At 39.6% G+C, this 24,454-nt stretch overlaps 2 protein-coding genes across 4 annotated transcripts in view; both read left to right on the top strand.

Moving 5' to 3' along the window:
• Positions 1–4,049: 4,049 nt before the first annotated feature.
• LOC106500435 (complement C1q and tumor necrosis factor-related protein 9A-like) lies at positions 4,050–10,235 on the top strand. The gene is made up of 3 exons (XM_013962195.1): positions 4,050–4,215; positions 6,980–7,042; positions 9,430–10,235. Exons 1-3 carry the CDS (start codon positions 4,050–4,052, stop codon positions 10,233–10,235), a joined length of 1,035 nt encoding a protein of 344 aa, XP_013817649.1.
• A 2,323-nt stretch (positions 10,236–12,558) lies between these two features.
• Positions 12,559–24,454, top strand: part of MIPEP (mitochondrial intermediate peptidase) — an 80,487-nt gene continuing 68,591 nt past the window's right edge. For all 3 annotated transcript variants that reach the window (XR_010883288.1, XM_067290470.1, XM_067290464.1), the window contains exons 1-6: positions 12,559–12,729; positions 16,440–16,613; positions 18,363–18,451; positions 21,037–21,123; positions 22,276–22,339; positions 24,199–24,381. Coding sequence is in view for 2 of the 3 variants with exons in the window: in XM_067290470.1 (XP_067146571.1) it covers positions 12,559–12,729; positions 16,440–16,613; positions 18,363–18,451; positions 21,037–21,123; positions 22,276–22,339; positions 24,199–24,381 (768 nt within the window). In the remaining variant the exon portion in view is untranslated. The remainder of the gene's footprint in view (positions 12,730–16,439; positions 16,614–18,362; positions 18,452–21,036; positions 21,124–22,275; positions 22,340–24,198; positions 24,382–24,454) is intronic.

Below are 24,454 nucleotides of genomic sequence, written 5' to 3'. Positions count from 1 at the left end.
ACCATGGGGACCCCCTGTTGATACCGGCCCCAGGAGCTCCCGGCTGCACGGCGCCAGGATGGACAGGAAGGACTGGCAATAAAGCTGGATTTTCTGCATGGCAGAATGCATCACTGAGGCCAGAGCACTAAGCTGGCAGGACCAGGACGTTTTAATGACTCAAACTTTTGAAGGGTGAATGGAGACAGAGGATTAACAACCTTAGAAAACTTCAGATGGTGCCTATCTAATAGTTAAAGAGAAAAGGAGTGTTGGTCGTTGGCTCCCATTTCTTCTTCTCATTAGCACAGCAGTGAGGCTAACCTGGCTAGAGAAGTCCATTCAAGGAGAGCAGCTCATGGCTGCACATTGTGCTTTTCTTCCTCAGCGCGCAGTATACGTAATATCCCAGATACAAACCAGGGCACCATAAAGCTTGTAATATTTTTTATTACCACAGGGTGGTGGTGAAGACCTTAGTAAAACTACTCACTGCTCAACACTTATCTAGTTGTTCTTAGTCATTTTATACTACTGAAGAAGATGTTGCCTGATACCCAGATCATACATGTCCTGTCTTTGTAGTGTGGGGATCTGTTTGGACACAGCGCTTTCAGCCACTTGCACCGACTGGGTGAATTAAGGACACTTCTTGTAACACATTAACTCCTGTTACTGCCTGTTCTATCCGTCACTGTTCATGATCAGCATTTATGGAGCTGCTGTGACTCTCAGTTGCCTTACTTTTACTACCCCTTAGAGATCAGCAATTGCAGTAATTTCAAGAAGACACAATTAAGAATCAATTTATAGCTTCCTTGAATTTAGTCACCAATAATATATTTAGTAGCACAACAGCTTTGACTGCTGCTTGAATGGCCAGGTGGGTATCCTGCTAGCTAGGCATTAAAAGCTCTTTGTCATTCAGTTCACTTACTTCAACTCAATTTTGTTATTTCTTTTTTGTAGTCTAATATTTGTAGCCTAATATTTGTAATGACATGTCCACGGTGGTATTATTTTTAATTTCTTTAGCCTCTTTGCCAGGCCTTCCTCAACTTCCACTGTAAATTGCTTGCTAACTTTATTAAATTTTTTGGAGCACAATAATGGCTTGAGACCGGCCTTCTGTCCTATAGACCAACCAATAAATCAAAAGCTAACATTTGTGCAATGTATGTGTATAACTGAACAAGCAACTCAAAGCCTTATTAATCCATTTTAACAACTTTCTTCCACATAACAGTGGTAAAAGCCAAAGTGCAGAGCACTTCAGCATAGTATTTAAATAAATAGAAAGATTCTTGTTTAAACCTCTGTTTTAATTATTGAACAGCTCTCAAAATTAAATCACTGACCTTTGAGAATTTAGTGACCAAACAAGTGCTTGTCCTAACAGTACATTTGGTGCCTGCATTCCTTTACATGAAGGTTTTACACTCTGGCGAAAGATGCCCAAGAACAGCACAAGTACACAGTGAATGAGGTAAGACCAAAAGATCCTATTGATGATGATGATGATGATGATGATGATGATGATGATGTCATCTTGTGGTGAGGAGTGCATGTATGAGGACCAAATGTCTATTCCTTAGGTAAGAAGCACTCCCTTAGATGACTGGGAATGGAGTTTTCTGTCAGGAGATGGGGGTCAGACTTTTCCATAGGGCACATCATACCTTAACGGCTTTCCACAAAGCACTTCTTCCTTTTGTAGTCCTCTAGCGTCTTTTGACTAAGACAGCAAATATTTACATAGTACAGAAGTAGTAAGAAAAAGTTTGACCTATTTTCTACTTCCTTCATTGCAAATTAGCAGCAGCAAAGAGGGATTTTGCTGGTGTGTGATCAAACATCAAACATCTCTCTGCAGACCAGTGGCAAAGCCACCATAAATAACATCTCCAATAATTGTTGTAAAATTGGGAATATTTCTGGAAACAGAATGAAAAGTTATGGAAAGTGTCCCAAAGTTAAGACCTTTCCCTATAAGTCAAGTTAAAAGAATATTGAGGTTGAATATTCCCAACAGAGTGTAATTATTCTTAATGAGAACATAAGAAGGTATCTCTCTTTTTACATTGTATCTTGTATTCTTTATTCTGTAAGCCTGAGAAATGATGGTGAAGACACTAAAAAGAAGACACCATTTGCTTAGTCAGTGCTAATTAGTATTTCAAAAGAAATACTGATCTTAATTTTCATTAATGAAAGAACTGATTTAAGCCAATTATATAAAATTTACTCATTCTGACCATCACTTTTACTTGTATAAATAAGTACTTAACCTATATAGCCTGAGCTTCTGCGCATTAGAGATATTTATGCATATTAACTCCAAATAAAATAGACATTCATTTTGTTGTTATTTGATTTTTGTCCCTGAATCTAATCTCTTCCCATTAATTCCCATTAAACCAGAAGTGTCCAGAAGAAAGTATTAATTTACTTCAGCAGGCCTCTATTAAAAGCCATTAAATATGAGAGAATGTCTAATGAAAGGATAAATTTAAGCTGGCTTTATGTAAAAAGCTTTTCCTTGATCCCTCACATCTTTGCCCTCATCTCACTCTGCTCTGGCTCTGACCCTCTGTGAGGCCATGCAACTTATTAATCCAGAAGAAGACTAACTTGGCCAAAAAAAAAAAAAAAAGAGAGAGAAAATGACTATGATTATTTTGTGCTGAGTTAGTTAGTTGACTTGCCTTAGCTCACCTCCTGCAGGCACCAGAGCCAGCTCCTGGGAGATGCAGAAGCAGCGCTGTGCAGCCATGAGCAGGCGCTGGGAGAAATGTGGATGGAGCAATTGGCATTAAGACCTCAGCTTCTTCATGGTTATGAGCTGTTGGACTGCCTCAATTATCTGATATTATTTTACTCTTAAAGAGCTGTTAGATGGATACTGGGTGATTAATTGCCAACACTAACTTGGCAAAGCCTGGAGACCAGAGAGTTCTTTACAGACTCCAAATGCATAGGTACTGTTTGGTGGCAAAGCCTTTGAAAGAGGAAGCAGGGAGCTGAAACAGGTAGACAGGCCTGCACATGGCTCTGAAAGGCAGCACTAGCCATGAAGTAGCTCCTCTTTGGCCACAGGTCTGGCTAGAGGAGTCTACAAAGAGATTCCTGAGAAAGGAGAACACTATGTAAGCTAAACTGCAGCTCAGAGAGACAAGACCATGTACAGAATCCTTGTGCATGAGCATGGCATCACTGATCCAGCCTGAGTCACCCCAAAGATTTGAAATTTTGACTATCCACTTGGTCTTAGGACAGCAATAACATTGTTGCTAGCACACTTCTGTATAGACTTGCCAGACATCAGGGTTTCAGGATATCGGTCAGTGTAAATCAGATCCTTAAAAGTTCTTTGGCAGATAGCTGGTGCAGCAATAAATTCCTTGATTTAATTGCTGAAAACAACACTGATGATCACTTTTGTCTAAGTTGCCATTTGATTCTGCTGTTTGTTTGTGTTAGGTTCAATAAAATCTATGAAATCTGGGCTTCATCAATCCACTTCCGGTTTAGATAGAAGAAAGTAAAACTCTATGGGATGCACCAAACTTTGCTGATTAGATCCTGTGGATGTCAAGGGTCATTCTAATCCTCCTCAAAGCTTTTGTGACTTTTAGCTGCTTACCATCTACCTGTGTACAAATTTCCATTTCTTTGCAGAGTTACTTACTTCCACGAGTCACACTGCATAAGAAAATATGAAACAGAACCTGATGCTGCCAGTCATAGGGAATTAAGAAATATTTTAAATTGTGTAAAGTTGAGTTAAAGTTTCAACAGCATGATGAAGCTGTGACTGATATTCCTATTAAAATATTATTTGAAATAGCACTCAGCAGTCTCCAAGATTGTATCTACTCCTATAAAGAGACCTGTTAAAAAAAAAAAAAGACGTGGTGAGAATCCATTTCCTCACCCCCACCCCGCAACCCCTTCCTGAACTCACAAGCTCACAGGCTAAATACAGGAAGAGAGACAATGAGGTAGATACAGGCAGATCTACTTTTCCTTTCTTAAATCTTTCAGCCAAAATCATATAATCTATCTAAAGAATGAAAAGTTGGATTATACTGCTGGCTATTGTAGTCAGCACAGAAGAAACACAAAAACAGGACATCTGTACCCGAGGGTATCCTGGCATCCCTGGCAATCCTGGACACAATGGCATACCTGGCCGTGATGGACGTGACGGCTCAAAAGGCGACAAGGGGGATACAGGTACTGTGTTCAACATAAATGATTTGATGTATGAAATTGAGTGCTAAAAGTTGCCAAAGCTGTCTGTAGTCACAGTGTGTTAACAGGATTATTCTGCCTGGCCTTCAGAGCACGTCACACATTCTTCTATTTCCTTGTTTGAAGAAGGAAATGTAAGGAAAGACCTAAGAAAGAGAGCAACATAGGAAATACTATTGAGAGATCAAATGCCAGGACAAGAACAACTTAAAACAAGAAAGACTTTATCTTCTATTTTGGGAACATTTTCAGGTCTGTCTGAAAATTTTAAAGCTTGCAAAGCTGCTATTATATTTACAAGACAGCAACTATGTTTCTGTAAAGAACTTCTGCAACAAACTTCAAGCCCATCAAAAAAAAAAAGCAACTGATGTCTTGTTTGGTATAATAGGAAGGGTGCAGCCACAACAAGATTTCTCTTTCTCACCTAAATTTTACATTTGTAGGACTTGATTCTGAGTGCATTTACTTGCTGTAACTCAAGAGCCATTACACTAAATTTCAGGAATGGAGACTATCGAAAAAACAGTGTTGGACTCATGCCTGCTGTACCAGGCTATAAAAGAGATTTGAGTATGATACTGAGACAGAGGTAACCTTCCTAGCTTCCTAAAACTCATCATTGGTACTTCAAGCCTTGGGATAAGGCTGGCATGTTCACCTGTGTTGGACTATCAAGGCCAAGGTTCCACAAGATGACAAATCTGTGGACATTGAGTCTTCATCAGAAGCGTCACAACCCCAGAATGTAAAGCACAGGACAAGCGCAAATCCGCTGCTTCAAATTTGTTCACAAAATTTTGTGGGGCGAACTTTTCCACAACAGGCTTTGTGTGTCATCGTGCAGGTGGCATTATGCATAGATCCGTCACTGCTGTTGTGAGCCTGGCTAACCCAGCAGCACACTCCAATCCAGATCATTCCTTCTACAGAGATCTGATCTTAATGATTGTGAATCACAGCTCTTTTCTGTAATGTACATAATCTAGTACATGAACTAAACTGAGGTCAGTGGTCTAAAAGAAATTAACTTTAAACATGCTTAAGTGTTCTACTTTGCCTTTGAAGCTAATGGAAATCTCTGCTTTTTACAGATTGGGCTGCTGATGCAATCACAAAACCAAAAGCTAATGAATTACCTTCTTCACCAGAAAAGCATACGCCTCCATAGAAAATGCATGCTGCAGAATCAGTGCTGAAGATGTAGTCTGATGTGCATTCCTTTGGTGGTAATGCAGGCGAAGCAGGATTCTCTACCAGATCCTTTTGCCATCCCTTCACTCTTCTCTTTTATACAGCACAACTGTTTGTGTGGCTACACAATCATCTAGATCAGCTGAAAAATAACCAGCACTTCTAATGTGGGCAATGAAGAGTTACTCACTGTTTACTGCCTGCCCTGGGTGACTGAAAGACAAGTCTACCCACTTTAGTATTTATCTCACCAATTGCTAAAGAGTTAAAATCTTTTGTTTGGAACATGATCTCCTGTCAAGCAACTGCTCACCTACTCCTTCTGCTTTCAGTGTCCAAGCCTGGCTGAAAACAAAACCTTTTAAAATCTAGAAACAACAACAAAAAATTCCATTAGCTTCTAATTCAGCAGATACAGTTAATTGCCTTCTATTCTTATATGCAGAAGTTTAGCAGGAATCCAGGAGAGTCTGAAAAATAGAAAATTGGAGCTTACTTCTTTTCACTTCTCTTACAAAGTCCCTCACTTTACTTCAGTTTCCATTAAAATGTGAGAGTCATCACATGATACCTGAGCACAGGTTTTTGGTAGTCTCCAAATTTTTTTCCTAAATTAAGCTATTGTGATGACTGTACTGACTTTTCTGTGTTTGAACAAATTGGGGTGACTGTACCATTCTTTATATTGTATATTCCACAAATACCTTTGCAGCTGAATACACAAGATTTAGTTGTACTCCTTTTCAAGCCAATGGAATTTCAAGAGATGCCAGACTGTGCCCATTGCGCAGAAAACTGCTGGAGAACTGTCATCTAGCCCCTATTGCTGTGAAAGGGGAGGAGAGCCACTCTTGAAATATAATTGCATCCAAAATGCCAACTCTTTTTCTTCTGATGTTTTCTGGACTCAATTATAGGTATTTGCTCACCCACCTCTTGGTCATCCATGATGTTATCACAAAGATGATTTCTGTAACTGTTCTCTTTAGAGCAGTGGAAAGTCTGAGATTTGCTAAGTACAGGGATTAAGGGTGTGAATGTCTTCTTCGAATCTACATACAGTATTATTCCATTAGGATACTTCATCACTGTTGGCCAAACCACTGCAGCTGTCTCCTTGCAAGGGGAGTTAACCACTGTTTCACTGGTAAGCCTCCTGGCACTGTAGCGCTTCCTTCTGAGTGTGGCTTCCTCACTCCTTTTCCTGACAATATCTTCCATGGAGAGAGGCAACAACAGGATCTGATGTTTCACGCGCTTGTTTCTGACCAGGATATAGGTCCTCTATGTATTTCAATACCCTGCTTTTTTAGGCCAAGGATTCCTTCTGTCTCCAAAAGCACTGGCCCCAACAGAGCCGTTCTTTCTGTGCTCTCTCTTTATCTCCCCGTAAAAGTTTCAGAGGTGGCATCCAGTAAAGGTCAGCAATAAGACTTCTGTTTACATCACTGTTTACCCAGGCATGGAGATGAAGGATCACAGCAAGATTCAAACTCCAGTTTTGTAGCAATTTAATTGTTTAATGAAGATGTGTTTTTCTCTTTTGTACTAGGTGAAGCAGGACTTCCTGGATCTCCAGGGAAAGATGGTGCAAATGGAGAGAAAGGAGAACGAGGTCAGAGAAAAAGAGTTTCAATTTATTAGTTTTCTTTCAACTGCTTCCCCTGGGTTTGTGAGCACTCAAAGTGCTAGACATTAGGATTAGCTGAAGTACCTTATAGATACCATATATCCATGCATACAACACACGTATAGCTCTTTAAAAATCTTCATCGAGATGCAGTAGATCCCTGATAATACAGAGGGAAATTTATCACCTCCAGTTATCCTGCTGCCTCTGAACACCTATACACACCTTTCCCATCTCTGATCTCACCATCAGCTGCTGAGGAAGACGCCAGAACTGCAGTCACCTCAGGAAAAAGAGACCCCTGCAACTATGTATGTATTTGCAGGGAAAGGTACTTTAAAAAAGGAATTACTGAAGGCATGAGTCATACAGCTGAAAATATAATAAACCTCTTTATACAATGAGATGAATTGGGTAGGTAACAGAGCCAAAATCTGACAAGGGAAGGGACCTATTTCTAGAGTACATATACGTAAAACACATAAAAGACACATAAAATATTCCCTTCCTGTACTTTTTCCATGCTTTCTGAAATCACAGCACATGCAGACACTCTGGGGCTCAGCCAGCAGCAGTAGTAGTATCTTAAAATATATGCCCATGAGACACCAGTCCCAAGACCCTGGTTTAAAAGGGCTTCCAAGACCTTCCAAGACAAGGGTTGCCAGATAACCTATATAATCTGGGGCTCACCACAGACCTATTTCTTGTATTTCTGTGGCCTTTCTCCTGTCTCGTCATGGCAGTCACAAACTTCTCCAGAACCCCAGTAGCCCAAGCTACCTAGAATGCTGGAAAGTAGGTACTTCACTGCTTCAGCCAAACTATGTGCATACAGAAGCCCGCTGCATTGGATGGATGTACATGTGCAGTGACTTGTCATCATAAATGCAGGGAGACAAACTGGAGTCAGTCACTGTGCAAATGGTATTGCATCATTCTGCACAAATTCAGTAACTCTGAGATGTTGGATTTGTGAATTCTCAGACTAATTGTGCATGGACAATTTATATATGCAAAAGCACAGAAGTCTCCAAAATACACAGTACCCAGGTTCTGCAAAATCCTTAAGATGACCCTGAAAAATAAAACATGGTACATAGGCTTCATCACAGGCTGTGGGAGCTCACTGAAAAAGCTGAGTACGCACTTAAGTTGCTAACCTGTGTGGAGCCCATGCTTGCTTCTGCCACGGCTTTACTGCTCAAGCTACCACATGCTGCAGTCACACTTCTGGCTGCATGAGGGACCCTTCTTTATTTTCCTTCTGGAATAATCCACTGAGAATGCCCTGGGTTTGTGCCAGAGACAGAAGGTACACACTCTGCACAGGGTTACCCTGAGCCGCAAGGGAGTGATTACAGGCTACTCCCTATCTCTCAGACTTTTCTCCAATGTATTAGAAAAGACCCCTATGCTCAAAAGAGTGTGAGACATGAGGACAAATGTTGTTTAAAGTTATGAAGGCTACTTTCTCTTCCTTTGAACTTATCCCATTAGCTCTGTGCGGCTTCTCTCAGGGCCTCAGTAAAGAATCTCACCTGTCATGTTTTCAGTTTATTGCTGCTGTTAAATACTCTCAATAACTTCAAAAAGGTCAGAAGTAATGTAAATAGAGTGTTATTCCTACCATCTAAAACTGGGAGCTTTATGCAGAAATGATCAGATGCTTTTCCTGAATGATAATAATAGAGTACATGAACATTATAGTATCTTCTGACATTCAAATCTATCAAGGGCTAATTGCCCTTCACATCATAAGACCTTCACCTGGGAATCTCTGCAGTTATTGGCGGATTTTCAAGGATTCTGAGCTTCAGTGCAAGTGTGAGTGAAGGATAAATGGAGCGTGTGAGAGGAAATAACAAGGACAAAAACCCTTTAGTTGCACTTCAGTAGCAATCTGGGTAACTCAAGCAAAGCTCCATTGTGCAGAAACTATAGAAACACGCAGCAAGTAAGTACTGGGTGTCACCTTGGGGAGCAGATGCCTTCCCCTTCCACCCAATAGGTTGTGAACTGTCTACTTTGTATACCAAAGGCTGAAAACAGTGTCTGGACACATGAGGCTTGCACTTGAGACTATCTGAGCTTTCAGTGCTATCATCAGTCTGTAGACAAAGTGAGTGATCACCCATTCCTTTCTTTGAGCTCATTCTTGCTGTTCTCAGCAGCTGCTTTTTAAGGCAATAGCAGGTTCATCAGATGTTATGTCTATCCTACACTTACATGTATGACATACTGTATGTACAGTAAGTGCTGTATGCAAAATGATGACACGCACCTATACATATGTCTTTGTGCTGAAATTCATGTTTTGCTTCACTAATCCAGTGGAAGATAACAAGAAAATGTCATTTTTTTTCATTTAGGAACCAATGGGACTGTTGAAGAGAAAGGGAACAAAGGAGAAAAAGGAGAAAGAGGACGACCTGGCAAACTTGGACCAAAAGGAATTATAGGGTCAGTGGGTTACAAAGGTCAGAAGGGAGAACTGGGACTGCAGGGGCAAAAGGGATTAAAAGGAGACATTGGGTCCATTGGTCCAAAAGGGACCAAGGGTGAAATTGGCCATCCCGGAAGAACTGGTTTGCCAGGGCCTATTGGCCCAACTGGTAATCCAGGTCCTAAAGGTAATACTGGCGATTTGGGGCCGCAGGGTAATCCAGGAGTTCAGGGGGAAAGAGGCTTGAAAGGGGACAGAGGAGATAAAGGAAACATTGGTGCCACCGCAGTCCTGCCAAGAAGTGCTTTCAGTGTAGGCCTTACAGTCACCACCAAATTTCCCCCTTCTAATCGCCCCATTAAGTTTGACAAGGTGTTGTATAATGGTCTAAATGACTATAACCCAACTACTGGCAAATTCACCTGCAAATATTCCGGCGTTTACTATTTCACCTACCATATCACCGTCTACTCAAGGAATGTCAGAGTAGCTCTAGTGAAAAATGGGATCAAGCTGCTGCACACTGTGGACAGATATCAAGGCGCTGAGGACCAGGCCTCCGGAGCTACCATCCTTGAACTTCAGAGCGGAGATGAGGTGTGGCTGCAGGTTCACCCAGGAGAAGCTTTTAATGGGTTGTTTGCCGATGCGGATGACGACACAACCTTTACTGGATTCTTATTATTTAGTAACTCTGATGTGCTAGGGTCACTCCCATTACCTGTAGCATAAATCCACGTTCTATTATTCTTTGACTCAGGCAAATTGTTGTTTGAGTCCTATCAACCTGAGTTTCAGGATGTTGTAAGCAATGGAGGTGCTGTATTATAAGCAGTGCTGCTTTACCTTAGAATTCTTCCCCAGTCTTGAACTTCCTAACAGTAGTTCCAGCTTGCATTTTGAGCATTTTTTCCTAAGGAAACAAGACTTATCCAAGAATGCTGTATGGCTATGTCCCCAGTTCTTCCTAATAAAGTTTTAATCTCCTGGCCAATTTCAGTTGAATTCAATAGACAACAGAAAACATACAGGGAGGTATGCCAAAGGCTAAAAAGGAGAACAAGGACTGACTTGTTAAAGGCCTTGAGCAAGGATGGGACCAGGTAGAGATCTCCCAGTTAGGGAAAGGAGAGAGAACCTGCTAATGCCCCAGCGGAGAGAAAATGAATGAGAATTCAGCCATTACTCATTTTGTTTCACAGCAGTGGGCTGGCCACTCAGTATTTCTGTGTTGTTCAGACAGTCAGAACAGCAAATTGTAGCTATGGAAGGAACTGAAGTCATCTCAGTGGAAAGGTGTAGGATCACACTACATGTATCTGTAGGATGGCCAGGCCTCCGTATGCCTGCAACTGCTCTTTGTTTAAGGAACAACTTACTGTGCTGCATTTTTCATGATTAACTGTTAAACACACCTCAAGACAAGAGAAATAATCACACTCCGAGGAGTTTGTATTAAACTCCTTTCATCCCAGTCACAAAATATATGTTTATTTATTAAACTGTTCTAATCTACTGTTGTCAAATTTGCTTTTTAAAAGAGACAAAATAAATGGGCTTGCACATTTTTTGCCTGCAATTCCAGTACAATCGGTTCTAATGAATGGCTTCTGTGTAAGCAAGGGCAACTCCTGTGTCTACAGTACTGGGCTTGATGCAGTATTGGTTTGGTAACTTACTACAACTATACAGTGGTAAATACACCAGTTCTGAAGGACAAATGTTTTAAAAGAAAGTGGGACCAAATTTTCTCATATGATCATCAAAATATTACGGTACCTTTAAAAAATATCATATTACCCATATTTGAATTTATAAATGTGAGTCCTATTAGGAGTTCTTTAGATTCTTTGCCTTTGACTTTCTTTAGATTTCATATATCACAGACATACAATTTCCCTTTCATATGTCATTGTGTAAGACAATTTTCACTCTTCTGGCAGCCTCAGCTGTTCAAAAATCATTATTCAGACTCTAAGCATGAGCTTGGTTTCAGATGTATATTTGAGTTCTTTTGCCTTTTTTTAGAATGCAACTATTATACATCTTCAAACTTTTGAATTCATGCACTGTTGTAATTCTAGCAGCTGGAATTTAAGAAAAATGCTGTCACAAGACCTGTGATAAAATTGCAAGTTCTGGCAATTATGAGATGCCATTTGTCTATACATTATGTAGTAGTTATTTCCAAGCCAGTTTATATCTTTCTAGGTGGTATGTGTTGATGGAGATGAAACTAGGTTGGTTTGCACCATTTCAAAATAAGTTTTAAACTTGGGTTTAGCAGAGTTTGACACCTCCACACAGGCTGCTTGCTTTTTGTCACAGATCAGTTTTGGTGCAGCTGGTCTGAATTTTTAAACACAGCTTTTAAGTATGGTTCTTTGCCCTCTGCTTAGCTGGAGGTCTGAAACGGAGCAAAATGAAGTGATAGAAGGAAAAGCTACGTGGATTCTCTGACATGAATAGATATTTAATGACAAGTGCAAAAATACAGCATAATGTTGCTAAAGCAGAAGTACTTATACACTATACTTCAGAAATAACAGATGCAAAACAAAGTCTCCAAACTGAAGTATAATCTTCTTCAGTCATCACTAGAACAGCCATACTGGAGAACTGCTCCATTTATTATTCCCTGTGCCATAAATCTTTAATTTCTGTGAATTTTCTCAGGTTTTCCCTCCTTTTTACCCTAAAACTCAAATATACGAAAGAGACGCCCTGAAGCCTCGCTCTGTTACCCTCGGAAGACAATAAAGCAGACGAGTCTGTTGGCACAGGCAGGGCAACATCACGAAATTCTGTGCAAACACGATGTGAAAGAACTAGGTCCGACTTCTGATTACCTCTAACATTGCCGAAGAGGCAAGGGAACACGAACAAGCCCTTGAAGCCGTTGAATCCCCGCCGCCCCGCCCCCGCGCGGCTCCGCCCGCCCCTCCGCCCCCTCGGGCCGGGACACGCGGAGGTCGCGGCCCACCCCGGAACTGCGATCGCAGGCCGCGGAGCGCCGCGGGCCGCCTGGGCAGCGCCGCGCCTCCCTCCCTCCGCCATGCTGGCCGGGTGCAGGCGGGTGCTGCCGGCGGCGCTGGGCCGCGCGCTGCGGGGCCGGGCCGCGGCGGGCGGCAGCGGCGGCCGCCGGGCGGTCAGCACCAGCTGGTGCCCCGTGGGGGCCGCCTTCGACGTCAAGCAGCAGCGCGGCAGCGCCGCAGGCAGGGAGACGGTGAGCGCGCGGCGGGGGCGGGGCGGGCGCGCGCGCAGGCGGTTGAGCGCGCGGCGGGGGCGGGGCCGCGCGGCGGGAGGCGGTTGGGGGCGGGGGAGGCCCTCGAGTCCCGCTTCCCGCCTTGCGGCCCGGCTGCCGGCGAGGTCGGGTTTTGCTTGCTGCGTGTGAGATTTTTTTTCCTTCCCCTTCCCCCTCCCCTCTTTTTTAGTGGCATTTTAAGTCACCCTGGCAGCTCACCGCTGCGGTCTCCTCAGCCAGGAGCTGAAGGCCGCCTTCAGTCACGTTTGCGCCTCCGTAGGTCCCGAGGCCGTCTCCGGTCGCTGCTGTGCGACTTTCATTCAGCGGGCAGCGGTGTGTTTCTAGAGGCTTGTGCTTGGCTAGGTGGTCACTTCTTAAGAAAATATATATACTGGTTTCAAAACATTATTCCTGTGTCGAATCCTTAAAAAATCCTTAGTTCAGTAGTTCTTGGGTGGTGAGCTCTGCAGAGATGAGCTGCTAATCAGTTTTGATTTTGGAGTCATGTAAAATTATTAATAATCAGCAAGGTTCCTCTTGTGTTCTCTAGTGAGCTTTTTATTCCTTTATTCTGACTGTTAACTGGTGAGGAAAGGAGAGAGCCCAGAGGAAATGTGACCCCTTGTCATGCAAAATATGTAATTGCACATAGTTTGTTTAAAATCAGGCATTTGAAATACAGTCTCTGCATTTTTGTGTTTGAGAGGATTTTATTGGGAATTGAGAGGATGAGGAGCAGAGAAATTTGGTCATTTTTACCATTAAGTTGCTCTTTGCAAAGAAGCATTTTTGGGGGGGTAGGTGATAGGCTTCTTGATCTATTTCTGTTTAAGGATGAGTTAGTTAAATTTGTTGATTAGAGTCCTGGGAAATGTTTCTGGTCAAATAACCAGCATTTTTTTTTCTACAGTGTGTAAGTAATTGCTGCTTTCTGGCAAGCACTGTTTTTGATAGCCATTATGTGATAGATGCTATACAAATGGTAAAGCTGGCACTGTGAAACTTTACTAGCAAAACTCGCTTTCTGTCTTGCTTGTGACCGTTTCTGAGTCCTATTGGTAAAACCAAAACTGCTGCTGGTAAATTCGAACAAGTCCCTTAACAGCATAAGATGTGCTGGTGCAGTTTCAGTGGCACAGTGCACACAAATAAGCAGAATACTTATAATACCTGTAGAATCTGGGCGTGCATCCTCTGACATAACTGTTCCTGCTATAGTGTCCAGACTGATCAAACTTGAACTCTAGGGCTAAGGAATTCAGTGACTACAAATCTGACCCCTGTTTACAATCCACCCATTTGTTGGGAAATTATTTTCTTCTTGCTCTCGCACCTTTGCGAGAATACTGACATAGGTCTTACTCCAGGAAGAAATCCAGATAAATACTATGTGTTTGCTTGGTCTAGGGAATGGATTCTGTATTTGCTTGATCTTGGAAAGGATGAAGAATTCTTTGAGAATAGAGATGTGTATTCCAGACTTGCAAAGACGATGTGAAAGGTAGGGTATAAATGCTGATGCCAAGCAAAGAGAAGAATGCTGCAGCTGTGCAGCCAGTTAAAGAATAGTTAAAGCCAGTTAAAGAACACAGAGGACTGCACTGGACCTTTTTTTTTAATGACAAACTTGATATCATATGGAAGAGGAATTCCATGGCTAATTTACCTCTAAGAGAAGATGTCACCTGTTCAGAGAACGGTGTGCCAAGGAGGAGCTCGCTTGGGAGGGCAAATGATGGTGTAGGGCAGCAGGAAAGCCGGAAACTCTCTGAGGCCCTTCAGAACCCAGATCCTCAACTGAATAAAGCAGAATAAAGGGACAGGGCCTTGAGTGTTTTATATAGCAAGCATTAATGAAGGGCAATATGATATATATAAAAATGTGTGTGTGTACACACATTTATTTATATGTAGATGTGTGTGTGTATATATATATAAAATCTTTTATTCAGTGTTCTCTTCAATTCAGTCTAATTCCTGTCCCCACATAACAAATGAAAACATGGGAAGTGCAAGCCAAGGGTTAGGTCTTAGGGTTTCCAGCTTATATTAAGAGCATTAGAAAAAAATGGCAGTATTTGGAACACCAACAGAAAGAGAACAGGAAAAAGCATCCCAGGACATCCCAAATACTTTTTTTAGGTGACGCTTTTGCTTCAGAATACATAATTTTACAGACAAGCTGTCAGTTTGCAGCTTTTCAGTATATATGGATAAATACTTGCAATTTACATGCAAACCAGTAACTAACATCTATAAACAAAGATCTTGCAGAAGGTACATTCTAAAGCAACTGGTGTGCAGGTTTGCAAATCCAGGTTGTGATTTTTAGATGCTGAGGTTAAATTTGGGAGGGGATGGATGTTGTGTGCGATCATCTAACTGGTGCTGTTAAATGCCCTAGTTTGTAAGGAGATGTTCGTGTTGCAGTTGGGCAGTTGCAAAAGGAGTTTGTTGCTTGCAGAGAAGCTGTTTTATCATACTTGAAAAAGCTTTTTTGCTGCTGCATCATGAAATTTTTCTAGCAAGTAGTTTTAGTGACTTGGTTTGATCTGCTGTAGGACTTTCTTTCACTCTATTATGCCAGCACAGAATGTAATTGCTGTCTATGTCTCCCCTGCCAAAGCCAGTCTCAGTTAATGTGTCTACATTGCACTGCGGGACAGGATCAGGCTTGGTAAGAGCTTCAAGAAGGAAACTGTTCATACCGTAAAATTCTCGTGTTGCTGCTGATCATTCCTTCTAGGTCTGGTTCCAGCACTTGGGGCTCATTTCATGAGCCTGAGTCCACTGTCTCATTGCCTGCAGTTGGTTGATGAGTATCCGGAGCAGCTGGCCGACTTGTGCGCTGTTCTGTCCCCTGTCCCTCTCCTTCATAAGTCTCCTTCATAAGTTCATAACTTCTGAAGAAGAACAGGATGATTTGCCCTCATTTTGGAATGTAAAGAGACCTCTTATGATTTGTTTGGTGCTGGTACTTTGGAGGCAAGATAAAGGCTTTCAAAAAAGGACAATATAGGAGTTTATGGGATGGAACAGAAGAATTGGTGAGAATTTGATGCCAGACTTACTATTTGCTGAGAATAAACCTGGCTAAAAGAATTCCAGTGAGGTTATGCTCTAGAGAGTGATGCTGGGAAATCAAGATATTTATATGTGATGCCAGTGTCTTTGACTGATGTTATTTGATTTTGTGGTGATTCTATCTGCAAAGACACCCGTACATGGGAACATTTTAGTGAAGTGCTGCATTATGCTAGCTGGAGTCATTCTGGTAAAATTTCATAGTGAAAACAATTCCTTACAGTATGATGTCTAAATTACTTTTGAAAATAAGGCTATAGGATTTTATTTGATCAGAAACTTCTCTAACAAATGATGATGTAATGCAGTATTCACAGACTATTAAATGTAGAATTTATGTCCTGATGAAGACTTTTAACTATTTGTGATGCTTACAATTTGAAAGGCACAAATAATTTGAAAATATATAATATGCATTGAAAAAGAATTCTGGGTAATATTATGATACTTATTCCAAATTTAATTTGCATACTGATTAAATAAAAACACCTGAGTTTTGCAAGACTCCCTTGCTTTGGAGAAAAAGCAGAACTTTTTTGTCTGACATTCAGGGGCAGAAATTAAAAAAAGATAATAGTGATGTGTTTTCATTGTGTTCTGTACTGTAGGGTCTGTTTGGTGTTCCAGAACTGAGTTGTCCAGAAGGATTTCAAGAAGCACAGGACAAAGCATTGCAAGAATCAGAACAGCTAGTCCAGAAGGCATGTTCTACACCACCTGGGCCTGAGATTGTGATGATCTTTGATCAGCTTTCAGATGCCTTGTGCAGAGTAGCAGACTTGGTAAGTTACTTTTGTATTACTTGAAGCATTCTTTTAAACTGACTTATTTTAATAGTTTACACCATGTTGTTCTGTTTTATGATTTTCTGCACTGCAGTAAATAGTAGATCAGCTCTGTGAAATTCTGTATTAAGACAGAAAATTAAAAAGGCCCTCTTAACTGAATGAATGTTAGTTACAGAGGCTTTTACTGAATGATCCATAAAGAACTTAGGCACTGAAAGCAACAGGTAAAGCTAAATAATATTATCTTTTATTAATACGGAAAACAATGCAATTGCATTTCCTAGGCTCACTGAATTAGAACACTTGGTCTGACATTCTGTGTATTGCAAGACATTCAGTTTTACCAAGGCTCTTAGTATTGCTCTATAGAAACTGTTTGTCCTAAGCATATCTTTTAAAAAGCATCACTCGTCATTTGAAAAGAGCAGTCCCAATGTTCATACTCACACAAGTCATTAATAGTTCTCTGAATGTTTTGCCTTTGTTTTTCACTTTTGAATTTCTCTGCATGGTTTCCATTTTCAAATACTGTTTCTTATTCTTTGCTAGACTCCAGATCTCTTCTGTTCCAGGCACTTTTTCCTCATGAAAATACTTATGCACTCTGTCAAGTCACTTTAATTTTCCCTTTGTCTCTTACTATAATTTTTATATGGACTCCAATTAATTCCTTATTCTAATCTATCAAAATCTAACTAAAACACAGCTGCCAGAATTCAATTGTCATTGTTTTGTATCACTCTTCCTGAGTTAAAATTACCTCAGTTCCTCATATATACTGCTTTCTGGTTTACACATCCAAAGATGGCCTATTTTTGCAGTGCTCCATCTTGAAGTTTGATGGTGGTTCTCTGTTGGCAGGGTTTTTGAGATCTGCCATTTAGCACATACTCTGTCAATATTATACAGGATTTTAAACAGGCGTTTTTGCCCTAAGAAGTAAAAGTCTTAAGAGCATTACATTTCTTTTCAGTCAAACTGCAATCATGCTGTTAAACAAAGCTGACTTTGTTTCATGTACTTTCTATAAAATCATGTTGAATGGCTTTAATGTATTCCTAATCTTCCGTTCTTTATCATTTGAACACCAGAACCTTCGATTGCCTTTAATTCACATCGGCAGTCATGGAAGCTGTTCTTCTAGCCCCTTTATAGCTTTCTTCCAGCCTTCTGAATTCTTTTAAGTATTTGGAGACTTCCTAAAAATCAGTATCAACAGGAGTGAAGCAAAAACCTATTCCAAATCCAAAAGAACTTCTGGCTTTTATTTTTAAACATATTTCTTCCAACTAGGTACTGATCTCAAAGCTTAACTTGATGGTCTGTACACAAGTTTGAAAACAATCTCTTTACACACATTTGGTGTTGTGCTTTCTTTTGAACTGTGAAGTTTAGTTTTAAAAATGTTTTGTAATAATGTTTAAAGACATCAGAGTATTTCTGTGTTGGAAGGACCGTTTCTGTAAGGTATGCATCTTACTAAAATAATTTCAAGGAGTGTATGGGTTGAAAATTTATTTGGGAAAGAACCGTAAAACATTCACCATCTTTTTTAATAGTTGTCAGCAAAGTTTCCCAATAGACTTAGTTTTTGAGAAAAAGGTTATGCATGCAGATTGCACAGAACTGTAGAAAAAAGTGTTAATATAAGTGGAACAACTTTAAACTCCATTTTGTTTATAAGACAAGATTTTTAATTAATCTTTTTGCCTCACAGTTCTTTTCTTCCTTTTACCATGTCAGGCTGATTTTGTGAAAATTGCCCATCCTGACTTTGCGTTCAGAGAGGCTGCTGAAGAAGCTTGCAGGAACATTGGTACCATGGTAGAGAAGTATGTTTTCTTCTTTATTTTTCAATTGCTGTGTATGTCTTCTATAAATTACTGTTTTATCCATATATGACAATAGCAATCAGAAAAAAAAAACAATAGAAAGTATTGGCATGTGAAAACAAAGTGTCACTCTTGTAGTTATGGGTATTTAAGGATTTAACTTCATTACGGACTCTTATAAAAGGTTGTTCTATTTTGGTTTCAATTTATATTCTGAAGAGAGTTTAAGTTACCAACTGTGTCTATGTTGCTGAAGCCCATCAAAGACTCAGAGCTACATTTTTCTAAGACTCATGACAATTAACTAGCTGTTGTGAAGCACATGTAATACTAATTTGGTTTTAAGATTGAAGCCTTTATAAATCACAACACTTTTTCTCCTGGTATGCTGACCTCTTGAGTTCCAGCTCATGAGTGGGGTATGTGAAAGAGGAAGAGGACAGTTTCCCACTAAATAGTGTTTCTATTGTGTTGTCTAATAGAGTTTCTATTTCTGTTTCTAAATAATTTCTATTTAGGACTCTGATATATGACTGAGCTACGCTGGCATGTGTGTGTGCTCTTTTAAAACTCCATTTTATAGAAGATGTTCTTAAAGTTGAAGTTTGGAACTTTTTTTTTTTTTTTAATCTCAAAATCCGTTCCTGAAAGTTGCCTCTGATGCTCTTGAGCACAGTGATTTGATTTACCTCTCTTTTCCTCTTGACTGCTGAGAAGGTGGAAAGGGATGATCTTTACTCTGTGGATACAGTGTCCTTTCAGAATTTCAGTGTCTGCCCTTTCCATGGCATTCAGGAATAGCCTTCTTAAGTAAAAGCTTTGCCAAGCATCAGTGTGAAGGTGACCCAGACTGCTGCTTCCCTCAGGATTCCTAATAAGGGAAGAGGGAGTGACTGGTTCAGCTGATGTCCCAAAGTAAGTTGCAGAGGCAATGAGGCCTTCTGCACTCTGTGGGAGACAGCAGTGCATCAGTTTGTTTGGTAAGCTTTGCGACTAAAATGGCTGGCTAAAAAAGACAGATTTCTAATTCTAAGAATTGTAATTAAGCAGAATTTATTGCTTTGGTTTTACTCACGTTTGGGAAACCTTTCACTCGGAATTGGATTTTTCAAGACTTAAAGGTTGAGCATGCCACCTGTAGCAGTATGACCTTAATATCTGAATGCTACTTCAGATATAAAATTTGTAGAAAGAAGAAAAATATTCACAAATTAATCTGAATTTCATAGATTTATAAATTACTATACATGTACAGAACTAGCTGTTGCTGAATGTTCCTTTTCATGGAAAAATGGTATCCCTCAGTAACCACTCTTGTTTAATAGTAAGACTTTGCTTTTGACATTTTGAAAAAGAGATGACTGGGGATAATTCTGTGGAATCATGAGTAGATTGGATGGAGGGGGGTAGTAATCAGTTGTACATTGCCTCTTCCCAGAAAAGAACTAGTGGAATGCAGATTGAGAGCATAGGAAAAGAGGTGCTTTTTCGTTTGCAGTCTCATGAAACTTTGAGACTTCTTGGGAAATGTTGTGTATGCTAAATTTTTCTTTTTCTATTGTGGGTTCAAAGGAAGACCAGGAGCGTTTTTGGAAGAGTGACTGATTGAAGATTGCTAAATACATAAAAACCTTATCTGGCTCATGATGTCTCTGAGTCATAAATTGATGGAGGCTTAAAAACATTTGGGACAGTATTATATACGTTTAGCTGGTTTTGGTCACTTCAGTGGATATCTGCTTTTGGCCACTTTTTGACAAGATGCTGGATTAGAGGGACGTTTAGTGTGACCTAGCATGCTTTTTTCATATGTTTTTATTTAGCCCCTTCCATACGGGGCCTTTTCTGAAGCACAGGCATGATGTGATGCCTTCATTCTGTCTCTGAACTGTGTATTAGTAATTACTGAGTACATTTCACAAAGAGGGATGCAGAAGCTTCCTGCACCCCAGCTGATTTAAGAAGTTAGTGCTCAGAGCTGCCAGGCTAAGGGCTGCTGTCCCCCGCAAGTCTGCTGGCGTATTGTGCAAGTGTTTGGTTCCCTACCCTGGATGTGACCAAATAATCCAGGTCAACATATGTGCTTGTAAGAAATGTGCCAGCAAATGTGATGGAAGTAGTATTCTTTGGCATAGGGGAGGTGATGAACAGCTGGAAATGTTCTGGAGATGGTAAGCTCTTACTCTGCTTCTACTCTTTCCTTTAATGGAATTGGAGTTCTTTCACAGTAAGGATTTGAAAACAGTTCTCCCACCCCTGTGCTCTAACTGTGATTTTCATTGCACATAGAAAATAAGCTGCCATGCTTAGACTTGCTCGTATTTCCACAAAATGCCATCCAAAAGTATTTTGCTACTGTGACCTCAGGACCTGCTTCAATGCTAGTGTGTCTGCACATCCTTTGTATATTAATTTTACAGTTTTTAAGTGTGGTGTGAGCTAGAAATCATTTTTAAAATACTGTGCTTGGTTTGGAATGTTGTTTCTGTAAATATTAAGCTCTGCCTTTGAATTAGTAATACCAAGAGACTAAAATATTAGTGTTTGTTGCTAATGCATGATTCTTTTACTCTGTATCTTTCCAGATTAAATACAGATGTTGAACTGTGTCAGAGTTTGAGACAGCTGCTGGCTGATGAAGTTGTTATGGATTCCCTCGATCCAGAAACCAGGTACTTATTAATGCTATAATTTCGGATGTTTAGATAATTCAAATCATTCCTTATTGTGTTTGTGGTTGGTAGTTTGTTAAATTGATTAATACAACTGTGAAACATACCAGGTCTCTGTTACTGATTTAACTTAGTCACTACAAAATTACCTGTACAAGAGTTAGGAAGTTCATAGTTTTGCAGTCTTGGAAGATGTGTCTGACTGTAGAGTGTGAGATATGTTTAAGTTGCATTACTGAGATCTGCAAAAATAAATAATGAGACTGTAAGATTTTCTGTAATAACACCAGCTTGATTAAAATTAGGTCTACTGTGGTGTATATATCAAACAAAGTAAAATTTAACAAGAAAAATAGGGAATAGACTATATAATTTGATTTCAATTTATGCAAACTGAAATGAGAGGACTTCTTTATTCAGTCTGAGAATATCAGGTGTAACTCCTGATTTAGTCTAGAATGCACTAGAAAATTTCGTAATACATAACGCCAGTGTTAATATTTCAGAAAAATAAAAATTCATTTATCATTCAACTTGTGAGATGCTGCAAGATGAATTCTCATCTTTCAAAAGCAAATTATCAGTGGATTCATTTAAAGCTTTCTTTATGTTTGCTGCAGAACACTTTAGTTGCTGCTTATTCAGTTATAGATTTGAATAACTTCTTCCCTGACATGGTAAGACTAGCTTAATGCCTAATGTTTGCCAGTGTTATGAGTATAAGTTACTTCCTTCTTCCTTCTTTAACCACAATCCAAGATGTTAGATTTGAAGGACTCTTTTTCTGATCTGTTAGAATAAATGAAGTGTCGAATTAAAATGGTAATTTGCATAAATTAGTTAAACATGTACATTAATATAGTAGAATTATTTTGAAAGTTGTTTGCAATGCAGATGACAAAAGAAAAATCCTATTTCATTGAGTAATCCTATTTCATTAATAAACTATTAAGGGAATAAAACATAGGAAGTCTGTGTCCATAATAAATATTCTGATATAACAGTTGGAATAAGTAATTGTATTCTCTGTCTCAAGCCAAAGTATAGACTGTAAAAGACGTCAGACCTAAGTAACTACTAAAAGTAAAAACTGTTAAGAAATTCTTTGCTATGAAATGAGGCTGTTTTAACAGGGATTTACTGTATTTTTAGGCGAGTGGCAGAACTTTTTATGTTTGATTTTGAAATCAGTGGCATTCATTTGGATGAAGAAAAGGTAATTTTTGGCTATAATATATGAATAGACATTTGCCTGACTATGAAAGACCAGATAATGAAACATGCAGGACATGAATCATATGATTCTGTGCCAGTTTATCCCCTGAGATTCCTATTGACCTCAGTAAAATTCTGTCTTCTCAAAAGATGGTTAATTTTGTCTATTTAAATCACTTACATAGTTTTTGTTGTTGTTGTTGTTGTCTTAGATATTAATTGGCTGTTCATTTCCCAATTTGGCCTCAAAACTCCTTTTGCTCTTCAGGAGAGTTATAAGCCAACCTGGGAACGTGCTTCTTTTGACTGGTGTCTGCACCAGATATTTTAAATAAATGCATAGCTGTCTGAACAACTTTTTTACAGAGAGAGTAATGCAGCATCCCATGTACTGTGATGATGGTCTAATCAAGTAGAGTATTTTAGAAAGGATCAAGTATATGTCCAGGCTATCCCTTTGGTGCTTACGTAACTAGAAGTTATAAATTTCATCCACCTTTGAATGTCTGGGCATGGTCTGATACCTCTTTGGAGTTCTTTACTCCTTTTTGCAATGGTTAATGATGGATTTGCCAAAACCAGTGGCTTTCATCACGGTTTGTGGTATGGGTGCTGTGTGGGATGTCTGTTCATAGCTTGTGTGCCTGTATAAAGTAAATACCTTATTTATTTAAGTCATCCCTCCAACAAGATCTGTACAAAGGCTCTTTTACCATACCAGATTTAGGTGATAAAGTCACTCTGAAGAGCATTGCTGTGATGGTGGTTTGCAACCTGGAAAATGCTTCTAGAATGTTTTTCTTATAATTCCTTTGTACAAATAGCTCGAAACTTGGACTTTATTTCTGATTTATCATTTTTTCCTACGTTTAGTAGCTCTATGAGGCTTCATCCCCTCTCAATTACAGCTTCCCTTGCCTCTTATATTTTGCATATTTCCTTCTTCCCCTGCCTATTCCACTTTTCATCTTCTATTGCTTGCCACTCAGTTTTTCTTTTCTTTCTCATTTCAGACTCCAGACTCCCATCACTATCTAAGTTGAAACTTATTTTCTCTGTTATAAAGAATTACTTTCTCTGTTATAAAGAATTTCTGCTTTTTATAATAAAACTGAAGATGTGCTTAAATAGTAAGGGTGGAAGGGGAGGACTGAGATCTGCAGGTTTTGTCATTCTTTCCACTTTGCAAGTATGTTGTATCTATTACCCCAGCCTTTTTTTTTGAACTATCATCCTGCTGACAATAGAGAACATATTTTACTTAACTGACATGAGCAAGTCCACTGAAGTAAATGAGGTATCTTACAGTAAGGTTAAATATCTGAAATACTGGCATGATAGAAATAAGATCCTAAATTACCAGATTCTCAGGAAAAGGTTGAAATATCATAAATGCATTACTGTTTTCAGAAAATAGTACAATACAACAGTAACAAGAGAACTGTAATTCTGTATCTGTATCTGTACTTAGATTTGTTTAGGGTATTAATAGGATTTATCCATCTTGAGGATCTTTTTCCTCCTCAATGTTTTGCAGAGCAATCAGGTTAGGTCATAATTTTATAAGTGCTTACCAAGTATTTAGCAAAGCCTTTTGTGCATTTTTCTTATTGCAGAAATATAGGCATTTTCTTTCAGAATGAAATCCTGTATGAAATTACATATCTGTATGCGCATTTGATCTTTCTCCTGTTGACTTCAGCCCTCCATTAGGATTTTGTTGATGCTGCAGGTCTAATCGTAAATGTACTATTTTCTGCCCCACTTCTGGAAAATTTCTTTTAAGATTTTGCAAGGTTTGAGGCCTACTTGTACTATGTCTGAAGATATTATGTGTGTTGTACTTTGTTTTTCTTACAGCGTAAAAAGGCAGTCAACCTCAACATCAAAATACTGGATTTATGTAACGAATTTCTGACAGGAACTCACCTTCCCAACAAGATTGACAAACACGTTTTGCCAGAGCACATTCGTTACAATTTTACAGCTGAAGGCAATTACTTACAAGTTGCTGGTCTGCATGCTGACTGTCCCGATGATCTGGTGTGTATTCCCTGACTCTCCTATAGCATACTCTATAGTAAAGGTGCAAATCAGTTATTTTAATTGTTATTGA

This window comes from Apteryx mantelli, chromosome 1 (assembly GCF_036417845.1).
Source record: "Apteryx mantelli isolate bAptMan1 chromosome 1, bAptMan1.hap1, whole genome shotgun sequence".
Taxonomy (NCBI): Eukaryota; Metazoa; Chordata; class Aves; order Apterygiformes; family Apterygidae; genus Apteryx; species Apteryx mantelli.
Note: the sequence above shows the minus strand (reverse complement) of the source record. Positions and strands in the feature narration are given on the sequence as shown.